This window comes from Musca vetustissima, unplaced genomic scaffold, assembly GCF_032173495.1.
Source record: "Musca vetustissima isolate MV318-11 ecotype Yass unplaced genomic scaffold, APGP_CSIRO_Mvet_v1 utg46653, whole genome shotgun sequence".
NCBI classification, from domain to species: domain Eukaryota; kingdom Metazoa; phylum Arthropoda; class Insecta; order Diptera; family Muscidae; genus Musca; species Musca vetustissima.
Window position 1 is genome coordinate 73631 of NW_026874128.1, and position 17855 is coordinate 91485.

Sequence of the window (17855 nt, forward strand, 5' to 3'; positions counted from 1 at the left end):
ATAACTAAAAAAAGAAACATTTAATACCAACAAAAACAATAACAAAAATTTCGTGCACTTCCTTCTGATTGGAAAGTACTCTTCTTCGTTTTTTATTTAGAAGTTGTTACCAATCAAAATTGTTTCACTCCAAACTTTACTATCTTATAACACATAATTTTTAACTAAATAATAAAGCTGTTCCATTGTGGAATTGGGGAGGGATTTACTTCAAGCCACGGTATTCACGGATGTGATACAAAACCCAAGCAGGAATGACCAAGGTGGAGACAAACATGCCACCGCCGAGAACAAGTTTTTCCTAGAAAATAAAAATATAACACATTAGAATTTTCCGCATCCTTTGTATGAACGAAAAAATAACCGCAGCAAGTGGTGCTGTGTTTACGTAACCTCTAAGGCCATCTTTTTTGTCGAAAAAAATTTTCTATGAAACTTACAGCAGAGGAAACTTTTTGGGTTGGTGGCGATGAAATCACCGATTGGCAACGACGTTGCATGGCATTACGGATGGCAGGAGCCAAGAGAACAGCAGCTGACTTTTGGAACATTTTCGGAGAGTTGGAGTAGCACAAAGAATTTCCTGGTAAACTAACCGACAAATCAATTCGCTATACCACGATACGATTCCCGTTAAGAGTAAAGAGTCGCGAAAATGCCCTCTTTGACGGCGTTACCTTGTGATGATATAACTGTTTTCGATAATAATTTGTTATCGATTTTTATGAACAGTAATTCAAATGTCTTAAATTTTTCAATATTTGACATTCTTTTATACCTTTGACATATATTTTATTGAAATTGTGTGCAAAATAAAACATGATAAAGTAAATATTACAGAAAACTCCGTAAAAAGATAGCAAGTTGTCAGATAAGTGTAAAGAAGGCGGTATTACACGTTTTTGAATGTCATTTCTTTCATTTGAAGGACAATTTCATATTTTTCAGCTTTTAAAATGAAAGAAGTAAATCTTTTATATTTAAATAAGAACAAAATTAAAGAAAATTTAATGCAACTTAAAATAAAAGAAAGCTAATTTTAAAGCTGAACACACTATCGAATGTCCTACTGCGATATGTATATATGTATATCTAAAATGTAAACTTTTATGCGATTAAAAAATGGCGAATTGAAATATCGGGTTAGACCTCAGAAGCTGATTTACATAACATTTAGACGTGGTTTATTTTCTTAATCTGGCTAAATTTATACATACAAATTAAAATCATAGTGCGGCAGGGTTAAAGTTATGTGTTAACAATTTGAGTGTATTTCGGGATTTCGTTAATCGAGTCGATTTAAAATCGGATATGTAAATGTTCTTTAATCTTGTTCACAAATCCAGTGGATTATATTTGACATATACACTATCGAATTGACATTTGAGATCGAGTGGAATCGTAAGTCTAAAAGCACTTTTAGTATTTTGGTTCAAATTCGTCAGACAACTAGAAGTCTAGACAATTTTTGGTTATAATTTAAATAGGGGATTGGAAAATACTTATCATAAACCACGTTCGGTTTAAATGGGTCTTTAGAATGTATTTTGTTAAAGGAGCGTTTAGACTATAGATTTTAGCGTGATAAAGTGTATTATCTCAATTTTGCAATTAAATTAGCTGAATTTACCTCGATTTACCATACAAAATTAAGTCCACTCAATATCTCGAAGTGCTCTAAATCCTATATTAAATCGAGATAATTTAAAATACAACCCTGTTTTTGTCCCAAAAAAATAATATTTTCTCCCTAAAGTATGCTTTAAAATTGTTAATATTCAAAGTAACTGCCTGACAAAAATATGTCAACTGCTGAAAATTTATTTTTTGTTTGCATTCATAATAAATATTACAATAATTTAGAACGACAACAGTTTTTATGTATTTCTAACCAAATAGAGACCAATTCCTAACAAAATTATGAGAATATTGATTGAAAAAATGCCACAGAAATCATGGAAGCACCGAAATGTGTATGTATACGTTAACAAACAACAGCTGATAAATCAACTTCATTTTATTTTAATACACAGTTAGATTTGATATTTAGATTTAGAAATCGAGTCGATCTACAACGCATAGTCTAAACGCGCCGTAATGGAGTAAATTTAAAATCGTATATGTAAATCTACTTTTAGCAAATAAATCGAAATAATATATATTTAGAACATTCTGATTTTCCTTTCATTTTTCATTTACACTACCTCCATTAAAAATTAATAATTTTCATGTCAATTTCCACATTAGCCCATATGTTATCATTTTGTCATACGCTCTCATTCAAGTTGCTCCCCTTATGTTACTCCTCTAATTACTCTTCAGTGTGGCAACACGGCATCTTAATCATGTGACAACGACGACAGCCTGACCACTGTGACAGAAAAAACTTTTTATTTTGTTCGGTTGTTTTTTGTCGATTGGCTTGTAGTTTTTTTGATTTTTTCTTCGATTTTTTTGTGTTGCTTGCAAAATTAAAAGTTAAAAAAACAACAAAATGGTTGAAGCTTACGTTGCACCCACCATCATTACCTGTATTTGGGCATTTATTGGCATCATTTGCCCCTTCTTTGCCAGAGGCCCAAACAAAGGGTGAGTTTTTGTGTGCGATTATGATTACATGGATAATTTGATAATTTTGTTTCTTCTTAATTAATTTCCTACCACACCCCCATACTTTAGCATTACCCAATGTTGCCTTATGTTGACCGCTGCCACCTGTTGGTTGTTGTAAGTTGCGCATTTGTTTTCCAATTGGAATTGTCTCAAGGTTCATGTCTTTATCTTCTTCCTCTGTTTTCATTATAGCTGGCTCTGTTGTTATATGACTCAAATGAACCCCTTGATTGGCCCTAAACTATCGATGAACGAAATCATGATTATTGCCAAGGAATGGGGCAATCCCATTGAAGACACCATCGACATTACTTATTATTAAACGAACAACAACAAATAAGTACCCAACGAAAATAATTCCCAAAGTTGGAATTATAACCAATCGCTGGATTATTGGTGGTTGATGCAGTCGTCGTCGTTGTTGTTTATCATTTTTTTGTTTGTAAGCATGTCACCCCCTCCCTTTGAAGGGTTCAATAATTCCATCAGTATCTTATTCATATTTACATTATATTCCACTTTAATGCGTATTTGAATTCAGCTGACTCGCTGAGTAGTCAGCAGGTGCCTTAAAAAAGTTTACAACAAAACAAAACATGTGACCTTCAAAAAGTAACAGCACAAATTTTTTGATGTATTATCTATTTACAAAGCTTTACAGTGTTATTGTTTTTTCTCTTTTGTTGTTTGTTTTTCCCCTTTTGCGAATACCTACCTTAAAAAGTGTTGTGTTCTGTATTGTTAAAATCAAATTTATTATTTTTTGGTGTAAATATATTAATAATAAAATAGCAAACAAATGTTATATACATTAATAATACCTATTTACATGTTTTGTTAAAACTATAATTAAAAATAAATCGAAGAAAATTAAAAAATCATATGTATATAAAATTTCAATTTATTATAAAAAATTTGGATAACATTTTCTAAAGACACATTTAACAGAAATTTGACATCTAAAACAGACAACTACCAGACAGCAATAGGACTGCTACCACGACAATTAGCAAATATATTGCAATTATAAATGCGTCATATAAAGATAATATAAATATAAAGATCTCATTCGATAGAAAATAATAACCCGAACTTGGCGTTTCTTGACCAATTTTAGCCACTCTTAATGGGTAATTTTTCTAAAATCTAAAAATATGGAAACCTATGCTGTATCATAATATGGGAGTTATATCTAATCATGGACCAATATTGAAATTTAAACAGAACTTAAAATATTAAAAAATCATACAAATTAACCATAAAAAGAGAGCTAAGGAGAGAGTTTGTAAATTATTATATATTTATTAAATTTATAACTAATGACATGGATTCTACCCCTCCTCTTTCATTATTGTATTTATTTTATTTTCTCGGTGTAACCCTGTATAGACCCTCCAATAATATCTCTTTGTCACCCTATATTGATTTTGTAATTCTGAGTGATGACAGGGCAACACATTAAAATAGCAACACTTTTGTAACTAACAAAACTACTCATTAAGTAAAATATGGGTGAAGCAAAAGAGAGAGAGAATTAATAATTATCTTTTATATTAAATATTTCTTTTTTTAATTAATAACCAATTACTCGGATTTTATTTTCTCGGTGTAATCCTGTACAACTTCGTCTATCATTTTTCGTTGTCACCCTTTAATGCTTATGTACTGCTGAGTGATGACAGGGTTACACATTAAAATATCAACTGTATTGTCACACTTATAACAAAATAACTATCAAAAGTTTTTAGTCATATGAAAAAGAGAGCGATGAAATAGGGAAGAGTTTTTAAATTATGTTATTATTTGTTATTAAATGTATAACCATTCTCTCTGGTTCTTCCCTTCTTCCCAATATATGATAGATGTATTAATTTTATTTTCTCGGTGTAACCCTGTATTGCTTCTCCTATTCTCAACACAGGGTTACACATTAAAATGGCAAAAGTGTATGTAACTCAATAAACTGCCTATTAAATTAATTATCTAAAAATGTAGTAGAGGACAAATTGCTGTTTGTTATTTTCATAATGAATTGTTATTATTTGTTTCAATTATAACAATTCTCTCTGATCCGCTTGTCTTTATCATTGTTATATTAATTGTATTTTCTCCGTATCACCCTGTTGTTATTGCTTCGCTTCACACCATTCGTAAACAATCCAACTCCTTTTTAGTCTCCCCACCTCATTCGTAACTTTCTGTCTTCTTCTTTGACTTTTTCTTTATCGGACATTTTGTCTTATCCCATCCCATTCTTAATAGTTGGAACGTTTTTCAATATTTCTGTAATCGGTGAAAAGGCGGCAGAAAAAGTTTGGCGCCTTGTTTTGCATCATTTGCAAACATATTTTTGCGGACTATCCTACTGCGTCCGTGTTCCCTTAAAATGTCTAAAAAATTAAATTCAAGTTTATCCAAGGATGTTGGAAATTCTCCAAAGAATACTTTATTTAAATATTTTAGCTCGCCGGCGAGCCAAAAGAAAATCATAAAAACAACAAACAATAACAATGAGGAAGAAATCAAATCGATTGACAAGGAGAATATAAAGGCCCATAATGGTAATGTCAAGGATGAAGAGAAACCTGGCCAGAAAATGGATGTATCCGATGATGAGGAAGATGTGGTTGTTGGTCAAAAGAAACGTAAACGTTTGATGTTGGTGGATTCCGATGAGGAGGGGCAGGACAATGCTAAGGAGTCCTCGCCGAAAACGAAAAAGAAGGGCAAAGATGATTCATCATTTCATGCCTCGGATGAGGATGAGGAGGACGAAGATGAAGCTTCTTCTTCGTCAGCATCTCCATCGCCCAAGAAGAAAAACGTATGTATCCCTAAATTGTAGTTTGTGTGTGTGTCATGGTTAAGGGGGATAAAATGTATATAATTTTTTTTATTTTTCCTTCTTCCAGCTGAAAATCAAAGATGAACCAAAATCCAAAAAGGTAAAATTGGATGCCTCCCTGGTGTCTGGTACATTTGCTGAAAAATTGCAACAACTACAATCATCTGACGATTGTAAAACTAGCAAAACCCAGGAAGCCAAATGTGAGGAAATTGTTACAACTTCGACACTTGATGAACCGGTCATATGGCCTCATCAGAAATTAGAATTTTTAAAACCTGACAAAATAAAAGATAAACAAGGCCGTCGACCCGATCATCCGGACTATGATGGTTCTACGTTACATGTGCCAAAGGACTTTTTGGATTCATTGTCGCCGGTAAGATAAATGTTTTTTTTTTTTTTAATTTTTTCATTCATAAATTCAATTGCTTTTGCTTTCATTGTATTCACAGGGCGTTCGTCAATGGTGGGTCCTCAAATCGGATAATTATGATTGCGTTTTGTTCTTTAAAGTTGGCAAATTCTATGAGCTTTATCACATGGATGCTGATGTGGGTGTCAATGAATTGGGTTTCACGTATATGCGTGGTGAATTTGCCCATTCCGGTTTCCCGGAAATATCATTTGACAAAATGGCCTCGGTGTTGGTGGAACGTGGTTATAAAGTGGCCCGTGTGGAACAGACAGAAACTCCCGATATGATGACCGAAAGATGTAAACGTATTAAGGCCACAAAATTCGACAAGGTTGTACAACGTGAAATTTGCCAAGTAATGAATCGGGGCACTAGGGTATTTGGTTCACAGTGTAGTATTACACCGAATTATCAAACCAGTTATATGCTGGCCATTGTGGAGAAACCACATCAGGCGGGTGGCACCAGTAGTTATGGCATTTGTTTCATTGACACTTCGATAGGTGACTGCTATTTGGGTGAATTTGATGATGACAAGAATTGTTCACGTTTACATACCCTTTTGTCGCATCACATGCCAGTTTTGGTGGTATTGGAAAAGTCCAATATTGGTGAACAGACACAGGACATCATGAGAACAGTATTGAGCGGTGTATTAAAAGAATATATGCCTGCCAATGGTAGTCAACAAAGTACTCCGGAGAAAACTCTTAAGGAATTGGCTGAGAATTATTATGCCTGTGATGGTGATAATTGGCCAGTCGTTTTGCGAACCATGCAAGATGACTGCGATCATTTGGGCCTAACACCACATCGTCAGGCCAGATTGGCTCTTAAGGCCTTGGGTCTGTGTATTAATTACATGAAAAAATGTAAAGTGGCTGAGAAAGTTTTACCCATGGCCAGATATCATTTGTATGAGCCACCAGATATGCTAAACGATAGTGTGGTGGCCGCCAATGTTCCCACAAAGAAAGTCCAAGCTATGCAACGTGCCCATATGGTTTTGGATGCCACCACGTTAATGAATTTACGCATAACTGGTGAAGAGCATTCCCTACAATCTACATTGGATCAATGTTGTACGAAATTTGGTAAACGTCTGCTGCATCATTGGCTATGTGCTCCATCGTGTAATTTGGGCGTGATAAAAGATCGTCAATTGTCAATTGCTGAATTTTTGAAAAATTCAAGTTTATTGCAAGAGATAAGGGGTTTAATGGCTCCCTTGCCAGATTTTGAAAGATATTTGGCACAATTTCATCATTTTGGAAGTAAATTGGTGCAAGAAAAACATCCCGATGGTAGGGCTATACTCTTTGAGGCGAAACAATATAATAAGAAGAATATTCAGGTAAATTTTTTAATTTACTTCTTAATTTTTTATTATTATTTATTTTATTTTTTAATTTAATTTTTCTATTTTTTATATTCTTTACAGAATTTTATTGCTATACTCAAGGGATTTGAGACATTACTAAAAATACCCAATATGTTTGAGGGGGTATCTTGCAGTTTGTTGAAACATTTAACCCAAAACAGCAATAATGGTGGAGCTTTTCCTAATCTATCCAAACAGTTGACTTTCTTTAAGGTATGATACGAAAAGGTGTAAAATAAATTCCATATTTCAAAATTCGAATCTTTTAGGAAGCCTTTGATCATGCCAAAGCCTCTGAAAGTGGTGTTATTGCCCCAGAACGAGGTGTCGATGAAGATTATGATCGGGTTGAGGATAAAATTCAAGAAATCAAAGATGAATTGGAAGAATATCGCATTGAACAGGAAAAGTTATTTGGTTGTCGTGTGGTCTATTTCGGGGCGGAACGTAAACGTTATCAATTGGAAATTCCCGAGGCAAATGCACGCAAGGTTAATAGTAAATATTCTCTGGAGGGTCAAAAGAAGGGCGCCAAACCGTCAAGGCGTTATACCACCGAAGAGACAAGGGTATATTTTTTAACACATTTAATTATCTATGTTAAAGAAAACTAATTTTCAATTTTCTTCTATCTCTTCAGTCCTTACTCAAACGCATGTTAAATGCCGAAGATGAACGTAATGCCATCTTGAAAGATTTGTCACGACGTATATTTGAAAAATTCTCCCAACACTACCAGCTATGGAAACAATGTGTTGATTGTGTGGCAGAAATAGATGTTCTCGCCTCATTAGCTGAATATGCCCGGACCCAATCGACATCAATGTGTATGCCCGAGTTGGTAATACTCGAAGAGGGTGAACAACCATTTATTGAAATCGAAGAAGGTTATCATCCATGTGTATCTTCGGATACATATATACCAAATGGCATAGCATTGGGTTGTAATGCGACCCCTGCATTGTCATTGCTTACCGGACCAAATATGGGTGGTAAAAGTACATTAATGCGGCAAGTTGGTTTACTTACTATTATGGCACAAATTGGTGCCCATGTACCGGCCGAAAGTTGTCGTTTATCATTGGTCGATCGTATATTTACACGATTGGGGGCCCAGGATGATATTTTATCGGGTCATTCAACATTTTTGGTTGAATTAAATGAGACATCGTTGATTTTGAAACATGCCACTGCAAATAGTTTGGTGTTGCTGGATGAACTGGGTAGGTTTGTTAGTTTTAAAGAATTGCTATGGAATTTAAATGTTTTTTTCTTTGTTTTCAGGTCGTGGAACTGCTACGTATGATGGCACAGCAATTGCAGCTTCTGTTGTTAACTTTTTGGCAGATCTTAAATGTCGCACGCTGTTTTCAACCCATTATCACAATTTAATTGATTTCTTCCACAATGATGAACGTATTACCTTGGGCCATATGGTGAGTATTTTAACACCAGTATTTCTTAAAAAAACATCAAAAAGAAAATCATTGTATAATAATTTAAAATAACATATATTTCGTTTTCTTTTTTAGGTCTGCATGGTGGAAAATGAGGATACCGAAGATCCTACCCAAGAAACGGTTACATTCCTATATAAATATACAGCTGGTGCTTGTCCCAAATCGTATGGTTTTAATGCTGCCAAATTGGCTGGAATGCCTCATGGTATAATAAAGAGAGCCTATGCTGTAAGTATTTTTTTTAATTTATAGCTTATCTTCATGCTGGTACAAAGGAAGTAGTTCGCAAAAAATTGGTTTATTTATGCACGAGAAGAATGTAATCGAATTATACGGAATCATGAGCTATATAATCTATTCTTAGACATCGGCATAGTCAGAAAGATTTCCAAGGCGCCTGCAAATTTTTTTTAAGCTCGGCTTATGGAACTTCTTTTTTATTATAAGCCAGCTAAGTAAGTATGATAGAAAATTGTTTATATACAATTATACAAATCCCGCTTTGTTTTAGGCATTTTTGAGGTTCTAAACGTCCTGTAGTGGTTGTACTTGTGCATTTCAGGTTTCAGAGTATCATATACTTCTCGACAGGGTTTTTTAATATAGGGTAATATTTTGAAATAGCCCTCCTTGTAAAAGTTTCTTCCCTTTTGACGTACTTTCTAGGTCCTTGTTGTATTTTTTTAAGGATTTTTTTTTTATAAGTTATAACATTCTCCTTCGTTTGTCTTCCTCTCTTTTCAGCTTTCCAAAAAAGTAGAAGCCATTGCTCTAAAACGTAAAATTGCCGCCAAAATTGTGGCTGCTGCAACTGTGGGATGTGCCACCTCGGCACAGGCTAATAATTTGAAAAATCTCCTAATACAACTACAACAATGTCAGGTTTAATCCGATATATATATTTTTGTTGATTTCACTTCCATTTTTTATAAAACCATATTTTGTTGTTTTGTCTTTGTTTTTACAATTTCTCAATTTAACAGTATTTGTAATATAGTTCCCCCACACGGTACAATAACACAAGTTTAGGTTTTGAATTGCAAATAGGAATTTGTTATTTCGAAGGCAGCTTTATCTTGTATTATTTTACCCTGGGTTGTAGTTGTATGTTTATCAGATCCAGAAAATATACCATAATAAAATCAATCAAAACGAAATTTGTTTTTTTTTAATAAACTTTTATTTTCTTTATGTTTATTCGTTTTTTGTTTTGTTTTGTTTATTCATCTTCTTCATTTATCACAGTAAAAAATAATAAATAAATAATTAACACATATATAAATATATATAAATATAAATATATATGACTATTGCTTTAAATTTACATATATAGAGACGACAACAAAGAATACAAATTAAAAATAAAACAAAAATTTAATTTGTACACAAAAAACAATTGAAAATAATAGCCGTTTGCTTACATACAAAATTACAGTATTTTTTTAACTGCGATCTGCTTAATATTTAACAAAAATACATAAATAAATATACATATATATATACTTAATAAAAATCACACACATAAAAAATGTTTTTTTTTTAATCATTAATAACTTAGTAATAATACAACATAGTTAGGAATACATATTGTTTTTTTTTTGTTAATAATTAATTATTATATATCGCTTTTTCATTGTTTTTTTCTTTTGTATAAAAAAGAGAGAGATTTGTTGTAGTATTACATTATTTGTTGTTCTTGTTAAATATGCGAGTGTTGCAAGAGAAAGAATTTGATTTGATTTTTGTTAGAGAGAAATAAAAATTTAATACAAATTATATACACTGGGTGGTAGCAGATTTAAGCAGTTTTGGGGCGTATGTAAGAAATAAAATAATGAACGGAGGCGGAGGTAAGTCAATTTTTTTAAATTACAGCCTTGTAAATAATCCGTCTCATTTTAGGTGAAGATTGAAGTTCCTTAAAGTAATTTCCAACCAAAGTGGCGATAATTTGGCAATTCGTTTTCTCTGAAGGTGAAATAACTCACCTGGAAGGTAGGTCGATGTTTTGAAATTAAACCCTAATAAATAATCCGTCTCATTTTAGGGGTATTGAAGTTCCTTAAAGTAATTTCCAACCGAAGTGCTGATAATTTGGCAATTTATTTTATCTGAATGTGAAATAAGTCACCTCGAAATGTACAGGAGTCAGAATGAAGTCCGCAAATTTTACCAACGAGTAAAACCAAATCGATGGCTTTTTGGTGCAGGCATATAAGAAATAAAATAATGAACGGAGGCGGAGGTAGGTCAATTTTTTTGAAATTACACCCTTATAAATAACCCGTCTCATTTTAGGTGTATTAAAGTTCCTTAAAGTAATTGAATTTTACCAACAAGTAAAACCAAATCGACGGCTTTTTTGTGCAGGCACATCCTCCTGTAGAGATGAATATGACGACAGATAGCGTGTTGAGGATCTGCAAGAAACCTTTTTGCAATGTTTCTGGTATCAAACAGTGGCGGTGAAGATGATAACCAAGAACCACAAATTCAAAATACTTTGAACAGAATTTTGTGCTACAGAAGATTTGATCGATCGTTGGGGTGTTTTAAGGTAAGAGTTTAAAATCCTACGATGGGAAAACTCCCACAGATCAAATTCTATTATTAGATTAGTTTTAGTAGTACCTAAGGATAAATATTTTACAATAAAATCAGTGCCAACCACTCAACATAAACGGTCGGTCGGGATCACCGTATTATTTATTTCTTATACCGACGAGCTGCGGTTATCTGAACTGGATGAGGTCAGAGTAGCAATTAATCGGCTGAAGAACAATAAAGTAGCAGGTGTCGGTTGCCAGCCGAACGAACTATTCAAGACAGGTGGTCAAATGCTGGTCAGGAGCATGCATGCAGTTGATTAGTACAATTTTGCTAGAGGAATGCATGCCCAATGATGGAAATCTCAGCATACTGTGTCCCGTGCATAAAAAAGGAGACTATATGTGACAACTGTAGAGGAATAAATCTCTTCATCGCATATAAAGTGCTATCCTGAGGTCAATGGACCTTATTGGACTTCAGACCTACTTGGCAAATCCACCATGCAGGCTATGCATGCTAACTTAACTGACACAATGTTAGCAGTTCGCAAGTCGGAAAGGAACTTTAATACCGAACGAGGATTCAGACAAGGTGACAGTTTGTCGTGTGACCTGTTTAACATCCTGCTATAAAGCCAGATTCGACAGCCATATCCGTTCAGAAAGGTGTTTAAAACCATGTCTGTGTTGACGGTGAATATTCTGCAAAATTAATACGGCTATGATAGGATAACTATAACTGGCAGCGACTACGTTGGTAAGGTCGTGTTGCGAGAATGGATGAAGATTCCCCAGCCCAAAATGCATATAAAAGCGAACCAGCTGATGGTTCACGCAGAAGGGGAAGGTCACTACCGAGGCGAGGAACTTTCTGCTGCGTTAAATCTGCTCTGACCCAGTTTTACAAAAATCGCTAAATTTTAAATACTTTCTTTTTTTCTTCGTAATATACTTTTTTCTTTTGCTTCATATTTTTTTGTTAAAAAAGCCTTGTTTTCTACAAAAAAGGATTTTCTTGGAATGCATTTTGTTGTTGTTGCGTATTCTAATTTGTTAAGCAAAAAACCAGCAGCATTAGTTTTTTTGTTAGTTTTTTTTTCTCAAAGAAGCTATTTACAGAAATATTTATTTTTTATTTAAATAAAAAAAAAATAATGGCGAATATTGGAATTTTTATTAGAAAGGATAAGGAAGGAGGAGGAGGGAGAGGACATAAATTTTTGTCGGTCAGTCATCAAAATATTTTTGTTTTTAATTTAAAAATATTTCCTGTGCGTTGGGAGGAGTAGCATGAACTTGTTGGAGTAAATCGAGCGATCTATATTTGGACAACGGAACCAACTTCGTTGGGGGCGGCAAGGGAGTTGGATCGAGACTTTGTAGAGGCGGTTAAAAATAATGTCAAGCTGGCTCCCATTTTAGAAAATCAGCAAATAAAGTGTCAGTTTATCGGCAGCTTTTCATGTTGGAGGTATTTGGAAAGCCGCGGTGAAATCACTGAAGTATCATCTGAGGCGAATAATGGGTGATACGAAGCTGAGCATATGAGGAACTAAGTACGGTGTTAGCTCAGATCGAAGCTGTCTTAAATTCAAGGCCGCTACACGAGCTGAGGGAGCAGTACGGAGTACATCGACACTTTAACACCAGGAATAAAGAATCTTTTTTGGAGAAGATGGAAGGAGGAGTATTTAACTACTTTTCAAAGTCGAAGAAGTAAACGAAGAATATTGAAATAGATCAAGTGGTGATTTTGAGAAATGAGGAAACTCGTGAAGGAGATCTGGGATATGTTAATAGATGGAAGCTAATCCAGAGAATAAAGAATCTTTTTTGGAGAAGATGGAAGGAGGGATGATTATTTAAATACTTTACAAAGTCGAAGAAGCAAACGAAGAATATTGAAATAGATCAAGTGGTGATTTTGAGAAATGAGGAAATGCACACGGCATGGTGGCCATTGGCGAAGGTTGTAGATGTCCATCCAGGCAAAAGATGGAGTGGTAAGAGTAGTGACTGTAAAAACATAAGAGGGAGTGTTGAAGAGACCAGTCACCAAATCCGTGTCCGTTGGAGCACAAGGAATAAGAACCTGTGGCTATTCCAAAGAAGAGGACACACGAGCTTAGACTACGCATACAAATATGACGAGAGCGGTGTGTGGAGGGAGAAAGCCAGTCAGCCAGTAACGTTGTGGGCAATGATCTTGAATTGACTTCAACCGAAGCCTCATCCAGTTCATGAATTGAATAGTTCAACAGCGATGTATTTAGACCCCATGTCTCAAATACATATGGTCTCGTCATCATGGAACCTGGCTGAAGCTGAAGCCATATTTAGAAACTTTGGAGTTGATTTCAGGGTTGTTTTTGGGAGTGGGGAACAATTATGTTAACTAAAAACTTAAAATTCTTGACTTAATGACTAATTTTTTTTTTTGGTTTTACAGATTTCTTTTTACATAACTTGGTTTTTGTTTTTCATTTTTTTGGTAAAAATAACTAGATTTGTTTTTCGATTGGGTTTTACTACAGGGTCGCGCGAAAGCGTTTGTTTTTATCCTTGCAATTTGATTTATAACACACGGCCGGCAAGTCTCCTCTCTGTTATAGACTTTTGCACCCCTTATAAAATACCATAATCAGTCCACCAGCCCTTACTTACCTTTACCATTATTGTGATCTTCATCATGATCTGCTTCTTCTCCTCCTCCGCTTTTAATCATCGGTAATTACATCTTTGCGGGCCTTAAAATTACGCCATGAACCATTTGTACAGACACCGGCACCACGCCACCAATCATTCACATCGGTATACCATCGCGGTTTTTTCAACGAATCCTCATCGTGCAGCGAAGCACACACCCGACACCAATAATAGGTATTTATAAATTCTCCAGTCCCCTTCCAATTGAAATACGAATTATATAGCTTATCATCGTTGTCCAGTATATGCAGATAATCCGCCAACTCTGATGCGGAAGCAAATTCATCGACATGAATATATGAACGCTGTGGTGCGCTAACTTCATAATCCTCTGGGCGTGCACCCATTACAATAGGCAGAATGTTACGATTCAGAGCGTTGACGAAAAATTTCTCCGTTATATAATCCCGACAATTCGAATTCTCAAAGGCCAAATAGAATTTATAATCACGATCGAGCATTTCAAAACATTTGTCCGCATTGACGCGGGAACATTTGTAATTGCCACAGGCTCCATAAATGTCAACCTGGAAATACAAAAAAAATAATGAGTACCCAAATCTAAAAAAGGATATTGGGAGTGGACTTACATCAATATATTTGCCCAATTCATGGGCAAATTGCAGACGACCATTCCGCGCCCCACAATTCGACACAAACCAGGCCACCTTTTTGGTTTTATTGGCAGCATAATTACGATCTTGCTCCTGCTGGCGTATACGATTGTCATAGTATTGCCATTTTTCATAGGGCGCCACAATATCACTATCACGCCTTGAGGTGTTGTTGAGGTTAGGTTCAATGGGAGAAATGGGAGAACATGTAAACAAATAAATGTACAAATAATCAAAACGGCTGAATAGGGTTTCCTTTTGGAAATCTTCCATTCAGCCTGGTTGAATAAGGTTTCCAGTAGGAAATCCTTAAGGAAATCTTCAATTCAGCCTGGCTGAAAAAGGTTCTCTATAGGAAATCTTCAATTCAGACTGGCTGAATAAGGTTTTCTATAGAAACCTGGCTGAATAAAGTTTCCTATAGAAATCTTCAATTCAGCCTGGCTGAATAAGGTTTTCTTTACGAAATCTTGAATTTTCTGCAGAAAATCTTCAATTCAGCCTGGCTGAATAAGGTTTTCTATAGGGAATCTTCAATTCAGCCTGGCTGAATAAGATTTCCTATAGGAAACATTATTCAGCCTGGCTGATTAAGGTTTCCTTTAGATAATCTTCAACTCATCATGGCTGAATAGGGTTTCCTACGGGAAATCTTCAATTCAGCCTGGCTGAATAAGGTTTCCTATAGGAAATCTTCAATTCAGCCTGGCTGAATAAGGTTTCCTATAGGAAATCTTCAATTCAGCCTGGCTGAATAAGGTTTCCTATAGGAAATCTTCAATTCAGCCTGGCTGAATAAGGTTTCCTATAGGAAATCTTCAATTCAGCCAGGCTGAATAAGGTTTCCTATACGAAATCTTGAATTCAGCAAGGCTGAATAAGATTTCCTATACGAAATCTTGAATTTCCTACAGGACATATTCAATTCAGCCTGGCTGAATAGGGTTCCCTATAGGAAATCTTCAATTCAGCATAGCTGAATAAGGTTTCCTTAAAGAATTATTTAACGTAGCCTGGCAGAATAGGGCCCCAGACTTACCTATATGTTGCCGTCCAATTGACAGCATCCGGTACTTTGACATTTTGTGTATGATATGGACACTCCAAATGATACAGCATGGTGACCTGTCTTGAATTGGCTGGCCGTCTAATACCCGTCGGTATATAATGATCCTTATATAAAATCATGTCGGCTGTATTGGCTTGATCGCGTGAGGCTGTTATGGTACATGTGTCCACAGGACACTTGGAGCGTAGGAAGACATCACGACCTAAAACGAAGAAATAAAAAATAAAATCCCATCTCCCAAAAATGTCGATTTTCACCTACCTGCTTTCACATTCCATGGTCCCAGACCATTATACAACAATATCGTTTTCAATTTACCACTCGATTTGATCTCTTCATAATTGGGCGGTACATACATCAGTTGATTGACAATGCGATCACTGTGCGGATCCTGATAGGGGAATAGTTTGGAACCCTGTAAATGGGCTTTTTTGCCACGACGTTTTTTGGGGATTTTTGCTGGTTTCGGATAATAGTCGCCATCCTTGAAGAACCATGGTCGTGGCAGGGGTTCCATATTGTCGGAAGCTATTGGATTTTGTTGTTGTTGCTGCTGCTGTGGCGCTTGCAGCACATTCGATGATGATTGTGATTGTTGCTGCTGTTGTTGCGATTGTGGTTGCTGTTCACCACTATCTGCCGTGGCATCATTTTGATGATCTGTGTGTGTTGTTTTTGTTGTTGTAATTTTTGTATTTTCATTATCGGCCGATTTTTCCGTATCCGCATCGTCATCATATTTATCATTATAATCATCGGCTTGATTCGGTTCAATGTGTTGTTGTTGATGATGCTGTTGCTGCAGCAATGATGCCGATGATGATTGGGCCGAAGTTTTCGATTTCCATACATCGCGTTCTCTGTTAAATTTAAAAATATTATTTTGGAGAATATTTAGAAGAGATTAGATAAACGATTTTTTCTGAAGATAAGATAAATTGTATGCTGATTTATTTCCGGTTTGATTTTTAATATTTTTTTCGGGTAAAATAATAATATGGTGTGTGTGAACATTAGGTGTGTTCGTTTAAAATTACGAAGTGAAAATTTTTAATATTTATATATTTTGTGTTTTACTTACTTAAAATTATATAAAAATATCAACAATAACGCACATATTATTGTAAAGTAAAAATACTTTTTTAACGATATCTTTGGACGTCTCATTGTTAGCTGATGAAACCGGATTTGCGATTTTTATTCGTTTCGTTAAATGGGGAGGAAAATTGCGTTGGTTGAAGATTTTCTTATTATTTAAATATCGCCAACATGTTTAGCTGAAAATAAAAAAAAAAATAATATATATTAAAAAAAAATATATACATATATAATAATTTTTATTTAGGAAAACGGGAATGTGGCAGCCTTGTGTGATAAACTAAAATTCTCTTCTACTCTAACAAATGTCAACAACGATCAGCTGTATTTCCCAATCAGCTGTTCGCTGCTTATTTTTAGTTGTTGAATTTTTTTACTATAATATCCCGAAATGACTCAGAATGTACTTTTCCATCTTTCTCAATATAGAGTTACATCTACCTATAAAAATTTTTGAATTCAGCCCAGCTGAATAGGGTTTCCAATATAAAAACTTCTATTCTATGAATTGGGTTTCCAATATTAAATCTTTCTCTGAATATAGGTTTACCTATAAAAATTTTCAATTCAGCCAGCTGAATAGGGTTTCCTATAGGAGTTCTTCAATTCAGCCTTGCGGAATGAGGTATCTTATAGGAAATCTTCAATTCAGCCTGGCTAAATGTCGGGTTTCTATAGAAAATCTGCAAATCGGCCTAGCTGAACAGGGTTTCTTCAATTCAGCCTGGCTGAATAAGGTTTACAATAGTAAATCTTCAATTCAGATTTACTGAATAAGGTTTCCTATATGAAATCTTTAATTGAATGGGGTTTCCTATAGTAAATCTTCAATTCAGACTTATTGAATAGGGTTTCCTGCAGGAACTTCTCAATTCAGCCTGGCTGAATGGGGTTTCCTATAGAAAATCTTCAATTCAGGCCGGCTGAATAGGGTTTTCTATAGGCGAACTTTAATTTAGCCTTGCTGAATAGTGTTTCCAATGGGAATTCTTCAATTCAGCCTGGCTGAATTGGGTTTCCAATTTAGCCTTGCTGAACAGGGTTTCCAATAGGAAATCTTCAATTCAGCCCAGCTGAATAGGGCTTCCTACAGGAATTATTC

At 34.9% G+C, this 17855-nt stretch overlaps 4 protein-coding genes across 4 annotated transcripts; 2 read left to right on the top strand and 2 right to left on the bottom strand.

Moving 5' to 3' along the window:
• Window positions 1-189: 189 nt before the first annotated feature.
• Window positions 190-622, bottom strand: LOC133331075 (uncharacterized). The gene is made up of 2 exons (XM_061539484.1): window positions 441-622; window positions 190-301 (listed from the first exon to the last, which is right to left on the bottom strand). The coding sequence occupies exons 1-2, from the start codon at window positions 549-551 to the stop codon at window positions 206-208; spliced, it is 207 nt and encodes a 68-aa protein (XP_061395468.1). The 5' UTR covers window positions 552-622; the 3' UTR covers window positions 190-205.
• Window positions 623-2393: 1771 nt separating this feature from the next.
• Window positions 2394-2943, top strand: LOC133331064 (V-type proton ATPase subunit e). Its single transcript, XM_061539473.1, has 3 exons — window positions 2394-2589; window positions 2680-2727; window positions 2806-2943. Exons 1-3 carry the CDS (start codon window positions 2495-2497, stop codon window positions 2933-2935), a joined length of 273 nt encoding a protein of 90 aa, XP_061395457.1. The 5' UTR covers window positions 2394-2494; the 3' UTR covers window positions 2936-2943.
• A 2266-nt stretch (window positions 2944-5209) lies between these two features.
• On the top strand, window positions 5210-9605 carry LOC133331043 (probable DNA mismatch repair protein Msh6). Its single transcript, XM_061539450.1, has 9 exons — window positions 5210-5437; window positions 5526-5837; window positions 5914-7230; window positions 7318-7470; window positions 7527-7826; window positions 7898-8480; window positions 8542-8693; window positions 8790-8945; window positions 9462-9605. Exons 1-9 carry the CDS (start codon window positions 5210-5212, stop codon window positions 9603-9605), a joined length of 3345 nt encoding a protein of 1114 aa, XP_061395434.1.
• A 4378-nt stretch (window positions 9606-13983) lies between these two features.
• LOC133331053 (glycoprotein 3-alpha-L-fucosyltransferase A) lies at window positions 13984-16829 on the bottom strand. Its single transcript, XM_061539461.1, has 6 exons — window positions 16737-16829; window positions 16409-16515; window positions 15917-16321; window positions 15626-15857; window positions 14563-14746; window positions 13984-14499 (listed from the first exon to the last, which is right to left on the bottom strand). Exons 1-6 carry the CDS (start codon window positions 16820-16822, stop codon window positions 13984-13986), a joined length of 1530 nt encoding a protein of 509 aa, XP_061395445.1. The 5' UTR covers window positions 16823-16829.
• Window positions 16830-17855: the final 1026 nt, after the last annotated feature.